Raw genomic sequence first — 13,188 nt, forward strand, 5'->3', positions numbered from 1 at the left:
AAGCTCACCATCAGGTACTGTGAATAAAGAATGAGACTTATGTAAAACCATTTTGAAAAACTTGTAATGTTTCTATTGATATTGGAGCTATCACACTGTATTATTATACATAAAGCATTATTATCTATTGTTCATCCCAGTGGGAATGCTCAGACTCTTTTAGTCAAATAGACAATTATATTGAATTGATTCTTTATGCACTTCACATAGTTAAAGCTTAAGGCTGAAAACACTGCAGGAGGAGAAGGTAGGACTAGGGGAAGAAAAAACTGTATCTCTGGTTAAGGGTCAGCTGTTGTCACTTCCAAAAGAAATAGCCGACTAAATTTAAGAGCAAAATGAAACCAAAAATGATTCATCAAAAATTAAAATAGTAATTTGACCTTTTTTCTCAATAGGTATTATTATTCAGCACTAGGATTCTCATTTTCCTGAAACAGTAGCAATTTCATGTGTAAAAAAAAAAAGTCATTGGGAAGTTGCCATGAATAGCTTGCAGTGCTTTATTTGCACAGCGTACTATCATATCATATTGAACCCTGACGCAATAACTCAAGTGTTAATGTAGTCCAAATACAACGTACCCAGAAGAACTCAATCAACCGCAGAGCATTATGAAAAGTCTATATTTGTAATAAAGTGAGTGTGGAACAATAGCGGTGCTCATGCAGAGTAAAGACAGGATAATCCTATATACAGTGGCATCTGTCCATCTTGGCTCGAGTGGATTTGTGTGCGGGGCCAGAGGGGACGGATCAAACATGAGAAACACAAATTAAGACGATTCAAAAGCAGCGGCGCTCTGAAAACACAGACACACACAAACCTCTCACTCATGAACTCGTGTGCTGTCCTGGTGCTTTTGTATTAGCATCCTGGGTAAACAACTCGGCTAATTTAGGTCATTTAATTGGAAGAGGGAAACAAAACTGACCCTGAAATCAAATAAATTATCCAGATAGTGCTGGCGACTTCAGCACTATTAATTTTATGCGTTGGCACAAGCTGCATGTGGGAGACTAGGGGAAAATAGCAAAGCTTTTTAATATAAGAATTGGCACACTCATGAAAACTTGTTCCTGTTTTATTAACTTTAAGACTGAAGCAGCTATTCAAACAGTGACACCCCTCAGGAGAGTCAGGGGAACTCCGTCACGGTAAACTTTAATGGCATTTCACAGGTTTATTTTATAACAAGTGATTTTTAGGCTTTTTTAGTATTAGCTAAAAATGCACAACAGGCAACATTTCAGTAAGTTACAGTCGTGACAGAGCCAATCTCAAGATCTAAAGATATTGATACTTTGCAGGTGGTGTCATCAACATACTGTAAGCACTACTCTGTCTGAGGTTTTGTCAGTCTTTCATCTGAGCTTTATTTCAATACAGTCTGACCAGAAAGAATAGATTTAACTGGAACTACAACACATGAGCTGATTTGTGCTGTTAAACAAGTCCCTCGCAAACACCATTACACCCATTTTGTTCAGACGATTTTAATACTTTTTGGCAGTATTTACGGTTTGTTAATGTGTGCATTGTGTCACCATGGCAACTGATGAACATTCTGACATTCACATACATGTAGAACACTCCAACATGATGTCAATGCAAAGTATCAATAGGCAGCTACCCACTATTATTGACAAGCTGCCCCAGTGGAACTGAAGAACGGATCAACTGCAAAGGATAAATCTACCCACAGATCAGAATACCTTTAACTTAACTTAATACTTCAAAGCAGCTCATGTGCTGAATGTTATACAATAGTGCTGCAGATGAAGTGCAGTTAATTAAATAGATAAAATTTGGTTCTTACTCATGTCATAGGAATGTTTGGGAAAATATCAATAAGAAGAAGATGAGATGGTCCTGCTGCTGCTGTGGGGAGATATGGCAGAGGAACAGTAAACAGATAACAAGTAAAAGGTCTATTACAAATGTGCGTGTCACTCTGTTGTCTTGTTGGCTGTTTAATGTCTTGTGATGTCCAGTAGTGTGTGTGGTGGTGTCTAATGTAATGTTTAAAGTGCCCATATCACATTATTTTCTGATCTACAGTATGTTACAATGTTGTTTCCTCATTAAAACAGACCTGGAGTTGTGATTTGTTTCATTCACACATGTTTAACACACAAATCCTGCGTATTTAGGCTGAGTTCTTCTCTCAAACAGAAAGTACTCCACCTTGAGATGTCCTGGTAATACAGGAAGTGCTCCACTGTGTTTTTAAACTCCATTTTGATCATTTTGGCCCAGGAATTGTCCATCTCTACAACTCTAGGTTTGGGTTTGATGAGGAAACAACTTTCTAACATGGCTTGAAGCAGACAAGAAACAATTTTGTGTAATACAGGACCTTCAGAGTTGTGCCTGCCTTAAGACAACAGATGAAATTTAGCTGTTGTGCCAACTCATGTTTATGTTGAAGCTACTTGCAGACACACTCATTAGTATGCACTGTCCTAATTCAAATAAATAAATAAATGAAATGAAATAACAAAGCTCTGTTCTAGTTGTGTGTTGGAGTCAATGAGCCTTTAGTCAAATGCAAATTCTGTATGATTACTTTAGCATTTTTTACAGTCAGTGATCTGTCAGAACTTCCCAACTTTGTCGTAAAGTGCACTGCAGTACTTTGTTTGTGTCTAGACTGGCTCCTGCAAAGACAAACCTATTAAATGGCTCATAAACTCAGATGCAGATTAATGTATTGTAACATGAAGACTTTTATTGCAAATAATAGTGATTTGATAAAAGGGACTTGTTAATACCATTATTAAAAGAACCAACATCCATTACATTTCATGGAGTACTCTCACAGCCGTGACTGCTCAGATGAACAGTCTCGGCATTTACGACAGTGCCACAACAACCATCATGAGTTGGAATAGCATATTTTAGATTCTCACCAATTTCAGTCATAAAAAAACAGAAAAGAACTGACTCTTAGTGGTCTTTAAGAGGTATGTTTTTAGACCAGGTCCAACTGAAAGGCAAAACTGCAAAACAAAACTTGTGTCCACTCTTAAGATTAAGTATGAGCACTTGTAAAATGGCCACCTCAAAAACACAGGTTAACTTGGACATGCAGCACAACCATACTCTGCACATCGTCAAACACTCAGTGTGTAAAAACTAGGACTAGACTGGCTCCTCTATTTTCTCCAAATATACACACATTGATTCAGCTCTATAATACTGTAATATTGGTTCACACCCTCGCAGATTCAAAAAGTAAGAACAAACCCAATTACAGAAAGGTTAGGACACTGTGGCCACTGGAAGTTCAACAGAAGTGACAGATCTAAAGGCAGGAGGAAGGCAAATAAGATTGATAATGTAATGGTCACTTCTGGGATAATCTAAATAAGACCATGGCTGGATTAACCTTTTGTGAATATACAAGGACACACCCCATGCACATACACATGAGAAAGCTTCATATCATTCCAATCAACCTCAAGGAAACTCAGACAGAGAACCTTGTGGCTACAGGGCAGTGCTAACCATATAGTACAGGTATTTCAAGCCCAAAATCACTTCTCAAACCTGTTTTGTTCATGCCCAGATGTGTATGTACCAGTTACTTTCATTAAATGGTATCTTTTTGTATACTTTAATAACAAAATTACCACATGACAAGTCTAATCAACTCAATATTAATTTGTTTCTATAATAGTGTCCTAAACTTTATGAAACTGGGGTTGCATATAGATTGTAAATATTATTTTTTCTTCTACTCTGACAAAAGAAAAAAAAAAGTCAGTACAGTTATGGCATCTAAAAAGAACTCGACAACATTGTAACCTATGCCACTTTGTGATTCATTCAAATAATATCACATATCCAGTTTTACATCTGTCATTATACATTGTTTTCATAAAGTAAGATAATAAATATACTTTTGAACATTTTTCATTGTAGCTTAACATTGAAACAAGATCGTACGGTGCAGTTGTTTCATAATTTGTCAAAACAAGCTGATTATAACAAGTACAAACGATAAAATAAAAGATACCGCAGATTTAAAAAGAAAACACCACAACAAGATTTCAGAACAGTGTTTTTGTGCTTTAAGTCTTTAACTGCGATGGCTATTTTGTATAGGTTTGCAGTTAGTAGTCAAAATACAGGACTTCATTTGAATTGTAAAAACTGGGGGAAATACCATAATGCTAACACAATGGAGACTACTTAAAAGACGTACTGCATTTATCAGATACAACGTTCTTGGTTAGTTAGTTTGTGAATATATCGCCTAATCTGAACACTAATGGATGACGCCCACTCAGCCATTGGAAATGTGGCAAAAAATGACTTATTCGTGGTTTCAAAACGTGTCAATTTTGATGTTTATGGTTCTTTAAGGCATTACAGTACAGTACCGTATATTGTATTACACCATGGGTTGAAAGATACTGAAAGATGAGTAATATGCCATGTTGAGAAACCCTTTTGGAATACTTTGAAATGGCCAGGGTTAGTTTTATTTGTGTAAAGACTTTTATTTTGAAGAAGCACTGTGGAAGAAATGGACCATGTAATTTTTTAAACACTTACTTTCTTATACTTATAGTGCAAACAATCTGTGTCTTATTATTACATTGATAAAGATATGAAATAACATGGCATATAGACTTTTAATATCTTTAAATGGTACCATAAGCTGCTCTGGGATAATTAAATTAACCGAACAGAAATGCAGTGCTACTAAACCCATTGTTAACAAAGTATCATGCCAAACACAGGTGCCAAAAACCCAGATAGCAATGGGTTGTTGGCCAAAAGATATTAACAGGTAGCATCCAAAAAAATAAAAACATAAATTACAAGGTGTTCAGATTCCCACTGCTTCAAACAGCTGCATTTTTTCATAAAAGGAATGAACTTTGCCACTTAATGGTAACATTCAAGTCCCAAAGTATGGAGAATATAGTATATTTATAAATGTAAACATGTTCCTCCCTTTATACTGTACAGAATCATGAGTTAATGTTGTTTGAATGAGAAAAGCTGGTCCCACTTGACAAACAAAGCCTACACTATAGTAAAATATAAAGATACAATACATTATACTTTGCTACTTCGACGGCTGCCTGATCAAAGCTGTTCGGCAGGTAGAGTAACTCATAAGGACCCATTTTGTAGAATACGACAACTTCAACACTGCATCCATCTATATAAGACAACACAGGTCCCCCGAAATCCCCCGCCACATTTTGTTCTTTTCATTTTTTTGTGTTTTTTTTTGTAATACAATTTTAAGCACACCTCATAATCAAAATCGGTATTGTTAGGAATCTATAAGTCTTTGTTCCACAAGCCATAATACATTCAATACAACATTGGTAGGGTAAATTCTGTAATGCAAAAATGTAATGTTAAATTTAGCACCTCTGTGTGAAAGAGGTCTGTGATCTTGCAAGTTCATATGACACGTAGATGGGATGGAGGTGAAAACTCATTCTAGAAAAACTTAAGACGATAAAAAATAAAACATCATCATATAGTATTTACATGACATAAAATTCACAAAAGAAAATAATAACAGTGATTATTTCCCCATCAGGTTGTTTTCAACATACAAGATTAGACTCCAGCCATCAGCAAATGTCAGAAAAGCTTGATAAATGCTCTGGACAGTCATTGTTGTGTGTTTGGGTCCCGTTAGTAGACGCTGATGAAGGACGACAGGGCCAGGACCAGGTACCGACAGGCCAGTGGGGCGTCTGAGCTTCCAGTGCTCCCATAGGGGGCAGTGTGAGGTGCTGCGGACGACAAAACAAGAGAGTCGTGATTAGTTTTGATTGCACTTTCAGCTCCGACCACACCCACCCTTTGAAAAGCAGCATTCAAAATCTAGTATAGGCTTAAAATGAGAGGCAAGCACAGGAAGTACCACTGATGATTGGACCTGAAGGAGAAAAATACTTCAGTCAAACACTAAAACACAAAATGGTCCACATCACTGTAGAGGCAGAAAGTAACCAGTTGCTTTTGGCAAATTGTTTTTAAAAGAAAAAAACTTGCTCCCTGGAAGCATTTTGGACATAAAATATACCATAATTTAACAAATCATTAACACTGGTTTATCTTTTTTATGTATATAGTGCTAGCACTGGCAGCAGTAACATATATTTTTTAAAACCAAATGAATATCTTTTTATAATACACTTAATTTACTTTGCAGTTTGTATGAACATAACTTTTAGTTTTCCCTACATCTTATCTTATGTAAAAGTAACATGTGGCCAATGGTAGCATACACTGTGTGCAACGCTCTTTTGTGGAATGTTCTTTCAACACATGACCCCTTCACATGCACACGCCCAGTGTAATGGCATAAAATGTATAATTTTGATTTATTTAAAGATCAAATTATTACCACAATTATGGAACAACAATCTGCCACACTGGACTCTGTAAATCACTGGACTTGAGAAGGCCGTATGAAACTAGAAACTCTACAGATGTTGTTTCTGTGTGATGTTTATGAAGTGTCTGCAGTGGTCAGAACAAGCAGAGGCATAGAGAAGGTCACCTGAGACCTTCAGAGGTCCAAAAGAGTCTGAATCACCTATCCATACACTATAAACGGCACTGCAGGGAAAATTCTTTTACTGTATTACTATTTTGTGTTGGTATCTAACTGAACTAAAAACTGAACAACAGGTCTTTTGTCTTGTTGTTGGACATACAATGGCTATATAATGATAAAATGGGTAGAACATAGCTTTACTGTAGACCAAAATTGTCTCTTCACATCACCTCTGTAGTCGTAACTACCCTGAGACTGATCAAGATGAAGCAACAACCCCACTAACAATAACCAACTACAGTCACACTAACACAGCGCTGAGTGAAATAATATAATGTTTCAGTAGCATTATATTTATCCACAAGCCTACGAGTTAGTGTTTGAGCATCCACTGCCACTGAAGCGAAATAAACACAGACATATGGCCAATTTCATAAGGTCAAGGCAATAATAATAATCTCTATTGCACCACTCAAATAACACAGCTCAAAAACCTCAAAATGACAATTCCTTTATATAGTTGTGTCTTATTTCCCTTTTGTCCCTTCCGAACTGGAGCCAAAAGCCATCCACACCAACAGAGGGATGTTTGAGGTCACCATCTCACGGCTTTATTCGAAGGCAGGCAGTTTTGTTTAGTGCTGTTTGTGTTACCGTGTCCAGCCGACAGCCACTGTAATATGAGCGCGGCCCCTCTGGAGAGCTGCGTCAGGCGGACACATGGGCCAGAGCCTTTCATTTGGTAGAACAGTTCCTACCTCCTTCAACTGCGAGACACAACGCTTTTTAGGCTTGTGGCTCAATAAAGCACACCTTACAGGTTACTGCACACACAAGTATACAGCAGCTTCATGTACAGGTCAAACACACTCAGAGCAAGGCAAGGCAGAGTAAACAGGTCCGTGTACCAGGGGAAATCATGCAGTGCACAGTCCATATCAGCGGGGTGCCTGCTATTTACACGGCCATGTAATTAGCTCACATTGTAGCTCCTCTGATGCGGACCTCGTCTCACACAAGCGGGCAATAGGGCTGAAGACATTGCATTTGGAGGAAAAGGTCACTTCTATGGTCTGGGAAGATGATGGCTATTCCTTAGTGTCTGAGTATTGTTAGAATTTCAATATACATTACAATGATCCAGCATGCATGGACAGGTCAAGTGAACAGCGTCTTGTGTGTTCAGTTTGTATGGTTTAAAATGACTCCACAGTATTTCTCGATTTGAGCTTCAGCATGGAGGAAGAAAAAGCTAACTCCAGTTTCTAATATCTCTCAAACTGGGCTGTCTACTTGACAGTCAGTCTGTTCAGATTTTATCAATAAACAATGTGTGTTATGTTTCCATTATTGGTAACTATAAAAAGTTTGGGTCTGAGTACTGACCCTTGTGGCACAACATAATTAATTAAAAAGAATAGTATAAAAATTGCTATGCTACAATTGTTTCAGTTCATTTCTTGTTATGATCATTTGGGATAATAATTTTGTTATGTACAGGTGATCATAATATTTTGCCTGATCAGAGTACTGTATTTTTCGGTCTATAAGTCGCACTTTTTTCATGGTATACTCCAGTGCGACTTTTTTTCACACTGACAGCCGTGAGAGGGTGCTCTAGGCTTGTGTGTCAGTATCTGCTGTTCTTATTACTCTTGTACCACTGTCACTTGACTCTACTGCGCATGTCTACTGCAGAAAAAGACGCTGTCCTGCTGCAAGTAGTGAAATATGCAGCTGAAAATGGTAATCGAGCAGCAGAAAGAAAGTTTGGAGTGAGCGAGAAACTTGTGAGGGACAGGCAGAAAGCGGGGATGGAGAACACAGCCTCACGGTAACTGGGCAGGTGCGCCGTGCAACTTTCTTGGAAGTCACTGGATGGATTGACAAAGCCTTGACTTCAGTGACAGCCGAAACCATCCTGTCGGGATTCAGAAAGGCCAGAATAATTCTAAGTGGAACTGATGCTGAGTCTGACGACAGCTACAGAGAAGAGCAAGCGGCGCTCTGTTTACCTGTGGAGGTCACGGAGTCGGTCAGAAGTGACACCGAGGATGAAGAATTCAATGGATTTAGTGATCTGGAGTGAGATGAGAGTTTGGTAAATGTGTTATGTCGTTTATGCTATAGTTATCTGAATAACTGTTCATATATGACGTTAACAGCCTGTTGTTCTCTATTCTGTTTTTATTACTATAACTTGGCTTTCACGATGAAATGTCGGTTCCTGGTCTCTAATTTCATAAAATAAATTTCCCCCAAAGTGCGACTTATAGTCCAGTGCAGCTTATATATGTTTTTTTCTTCTTCATTATGCATTTTTGGCTGGTGCGACTTATAGTCCGGAGCAACTTATAGTTTAAAAAATATGGTAGTTGAAAACAAGTGTACATATGTTCAAGAAGATTTTCATCTGCTGGTATTGTGGCATATACAAATTGTCATGTTAAAATACATGCAATAATTCGTATTTTTTTCTCGAGTCTATAACAGCTGGTTGTTGACAATTTCCCTCACAAGATGCCAGCATATACGAAAATAAGAAAGTCGTTCAACCCATTATAAGTGACAGCACAGCTTTTACCTAGCATTTCGCTGCTATTTGAGTTGTTTACCTATTAGAGTGAAAACTATACTGACAGATGAGAGGAGCGGGGTGAGCTACAGTACAGACCAGCACAAATAAGGGGTAAATTTTGATGATGGCGGAGATGGGAGAACACCCCCACACCCAACCCCTCCCCTTTGGCTCCCATCTCTCTTCTACATTATTGTCTCTCTCGCTTCTATCCAGCATACAGGATAATGACACAGTTTTTGTGGGCTGTGCAAGCGAACTGAGAAGCAGTAACCATGGCAACAGCTCCTGTCCTGTGCTCAGCTGGCCCACTGTTGCCGGAGCGTGCGTTCAATGCATGGTGCTGCTAACCCCTGTAGCATCATCCAGGGTAGGATTTCCAGTTAGTGGGGAATAGGCAGATGTCAACCAGCGCCTATTTCCCATTAGAGGAGTTTTTGTCACACAGTGGAGAGATACCCTGGGTAGAATTGCAGTTGAGTTGATGGAATGGGTGATTATGGAACCAGCTTCTTACTCTTATTTTAAGATAAGGAAGATACACAATAGTGGAGAGTGTGAATACTGGCTCAATAGCATGGAGTGGTAGAGTAGTGACATTTTCAAAGGGCTTTAGACTCTTGTATTGATAACAGATACTCAAAATGTCTGTGAAGTTCGGGTCTAAACATGGTAGGAAGTCTCCACACTCTTTGGATCGCTTTATTGTGACAAAAACATGTAATCTACCATCCCTTTTGTTTGTTCTGTGACAATTTTTAAGAGTTTTGTGGCATAAATACAGTAGCTAATTAGAAGGAACAGCTAGACTCCACAACGCACACTTCGTTATACTTAATAAGACTAACTTTTATTGACCCACAAGGGAAATTTTTTGGATGCAGTAGTTCACACATCACCATAGACTATAATAACAAAGATAAACAATATAATACATTCAAAATAAGAGCAAAAATAGGAAGAAGTCTGTTAAGTCTAGCTAGCCGGGCAAATAAAAGTGAACTAATTGTGCTTCAACCCAACATACACACTGGAACTACAATATGAACAATAAAGGCCATGTCACTAACAACTTTCCTAACATACCCCATTTTCTTATGTAACCATGTATTAGCTAAATCTATTGTTTTATTTCATTGCAGGAAGCTTCTGTTCAACTGCACAAAATCACCAAAACTCACTTCTTTTCTTCCTTTAACACATGTCTGTTTTAGAAGAGGGCCTCTGTTGTTTTGATTGTGTGGGATGTGACTTGCCATTTTAATTAACTCCCCAGTCAGGAATGGCCCGCTACCCCATTACGCTGCTTATTAACATGAAGGCAATGGAAAGGGTGCGAAAGAGAGAGGGAAGAAAGCCAGATATGGGGGATCAAAGTAATGGAGAGCAGGCTGCAAGAAGGAGACAGTGATTGAAAGCGTTGCAAAAATGGTGGAAGCAACAGAAGCACCAGCTATACTTTGTCTTTGGAGGTTGAATTTAATTGCCATGTACATCAGCGCACGACTACAATGAGGAATTCCGGACAATATATCATAGAGGAACATTGTCAAGCTGCTACCAAGACAAGTGAGGCTCTAAAGGGAGAGGAGGGGAAGAGATAAGCACAGATGAAATGCACAGACACAATTAAAATGCAAGCGGGCTAAACCAAAGTCATGCAAAAATAACAGTTTCTCCTATATGCGGTTCTGGATTTGAGCCATCAGATTTAAATAGCATCCAGCTGGCTCACACATCCAGGTCTAACTCCTTTGAAAACCTCCATCGGTGACAGTGGAGTATCTCACATATCATATGCAACAACAAATGCTCAGGGCCTGAACTATGGCCGCTGTTGACAGAGATAATGAATCATTGGGAGAGATGCAAGAGTGGCACTCGGCGTCTGTTTGTGTTCGAGGAGCATCTCTGAAGCGTGTTAACATTATCATTCATTATGTAACTGAGCCATCCTTTTGTATCTGACAGTTCTTGATGTTGTACTTGGGGTGTGAATTGATTTCAGTAATATTGGATTTCAGTGGTTATCAATCAAAACTGACGGTACAGGTATTTCTGTTTAATGGAGGGAGATATGCCTTGATACGTCCTTTTAAATTGGAAAATGTTATCAAACTGTGTTATGAATGTGAATAGGCTGATTGCAATGACAAATTTTGATCTGCAATATATATATATGATACAATAATACAACTTACATGATAACATCTGATCTCCATAAAGCCTGATAAACCCAGAAAATGTCATTATTAACTACTTAGCCCCCATTATATTGTTCATCTAACATTTACTGAACCAAGGTGTATCTAATAGCCATCATAATAGGCTATCTGCAGCTATTTCTTACCAACAGATCTTGGGATCATGCATTCAAAACCTTTATGTAACGAGCATTAGTAAAATCTAAATTTGTGGGACAAACTTATAAGATGCTGGTATATACATTTATCACACTATAATGTCTAAATACTTTTCTAACACTGTAGCCATTATTCATTCACACCATCCTCAGTGAAGGTACACTGTCCTGGAACAGACTGATGGAAACGAGGCTGCCAATATCAGCTCCTCCGACCATCACCAATCATTCACGCACACACCACTTTCTATAATAGGTGGGTTAAGTGTCTTGCCTAAGGACACAGTGACAGAATTTGGTCCAGGCAGGAATCAATCCTCCGACTTCTGGAATGGAGGACCACTGCTCTATGCCACTTTTGAACAAACAATATCTAGTATCCAGTATCTAACATCCAAAATCTCTACTGGTTTAACATTTGGCTCACTGAACATTCTCTGAGTTGGGACAAAACGATCCTGATCTCTATAAACACGTCTATTTTCACCTTCAGAGAGGCTCTATATATATGCCAAGCGCATAAACCCCAAAATATCCATCTTGGTGTTCGGACTTTGCCGTTTAGCCAGTGATTCATTCAGTGGAGTTGTTGCTGGTGGTGCTGTCCTCTGAGTGATCCGGCAGAGGCGGCAGCATCCAGCCTGCAGCAGCCCAATCCCCTGGAGAGTGGAGCTTCAGAGATGGGCTACTGCGTGTGTGTACGTGTGTGTGCGTGTGTGTGTGTGAGAGAGAGTGTGTGTGCGAGTGGAGGGGGGTTCATGGTGTCCTTGACCATCAATCAGTGGCCTGTGGTCCTCCCCCAGAGAGAGCCCACATGAGACACTGCCGAGCCACAACTGATCCCCAACACAGGACGCTGTAAATCGGGCCAAATCCCACGACAACGAGGGTTCATGGCAAGAAGCAAGGACGACTTTTTCGAATCACTAGGCCCAACAATGAAAGAGTGTTTAAAATGTATTACATTTGATAAGGAAATGTGTGAACCTAACTGCAGATATAATTCTACCCAAGATCATGCATTAAAGGAACACTATGTAACTCCGCTACCATGAGATGTTATTGCCTTGCCTGGAATGCTCCCCACTGTGGCTTTAAATGTAACCACCTTGCATTTAATCAGTTAAGTGTATTTATTTGCTAAGTATTCTTACTGTCAATGGGGTCGCCGCTTCACATATCTGACTTGTAAACTGGCCTAGAGGCAACCCTGCTTGTTTTTATGGAGATACGTATGTTTAATGTCATACTGTGGAACATTCCAGGCACAGCCATAACATCTCCATGTAAACAAGCAGGTGATGAACCCTCCCCTGCCATCAGTTACATAATTCACCTTTAAATATCCACACTGGCTTCACTAGGTGTGTGTACGTCCAAGTATTCTGGACCCATACTCTTGACTGAGCTACACAGGAACGGCATTTATATTTAATTTTGTCTAGTCTTATGCATAGAACAATGCTGTGGTTGTGACTCATTTGAGGTCGTTTTTAGATATTAAAGGCGCTGACCTGATTTTTGCAGAAAAAAACAAACAACACAGAACAGAACAAAAGCATAACTAGTTCAGCTTGCAGCAATCCAAAGTGATTTCTTACTTTCCCAGCACATCCCTAGCATCCTAAGCATTCACCACATTTTGTAATTTTAAGAGTAGACTTTGGCTATCAGGGTAAAACTAGCAACACTTAGAATACTAACTGT

At 38.9% G+C, this 13,188-nt stretch overlaps 1 protein-coding gene across 2 annotated transcripts in view; it reads right to left on the reverse strand.

Annotated features, from left to right (window-relative positions):
* Positions 1 to 4,970: 4,970 nt before the first annotated feature.
* negr1 (neuronal growth regulator 1) overlaps positions 4,971 to 13,188 on the reverse strand; it is a 162,908-nt gene continuing 154,690 nt past the window's right edge. Inside the window, exon 7 of one of the 2 annotated variants that reach the window (XM_020924841.2) lies at positions 4,971 to 5,771. In XM_020924841.2, coding sequence (XP_020780500.1) covers positions 5,671 to 5,771 — 101 coding nt within the window. In that variant the 3' untranslated portion in view covers positions 4,971 to 5,670. The remainder of the gene's footprint in view (positions 5,772 to 13,188) is intronic. The other variant, XM_055164863.1, reaches the window with a different exon arrangement.

This window comes from Boleophthalmus pectinirostris, unplaced genomic scaffold (assembly GCF_026225935.1).
Source record: "Boleophthalmus pectinirostris isolate CB_2022bp ecotype Guang Dong unplaced genomic scaffold, ASM2622593v1 HiC_scaffold_7, whole genome shotgun sequence".
Lineage (NCBI taxonomy): Eukaryota > Metazoa > Chordata > Actinopteri > Gobiiformes > Gobiidae > Boleophthalmus > Boleophthalmus pectinirostris.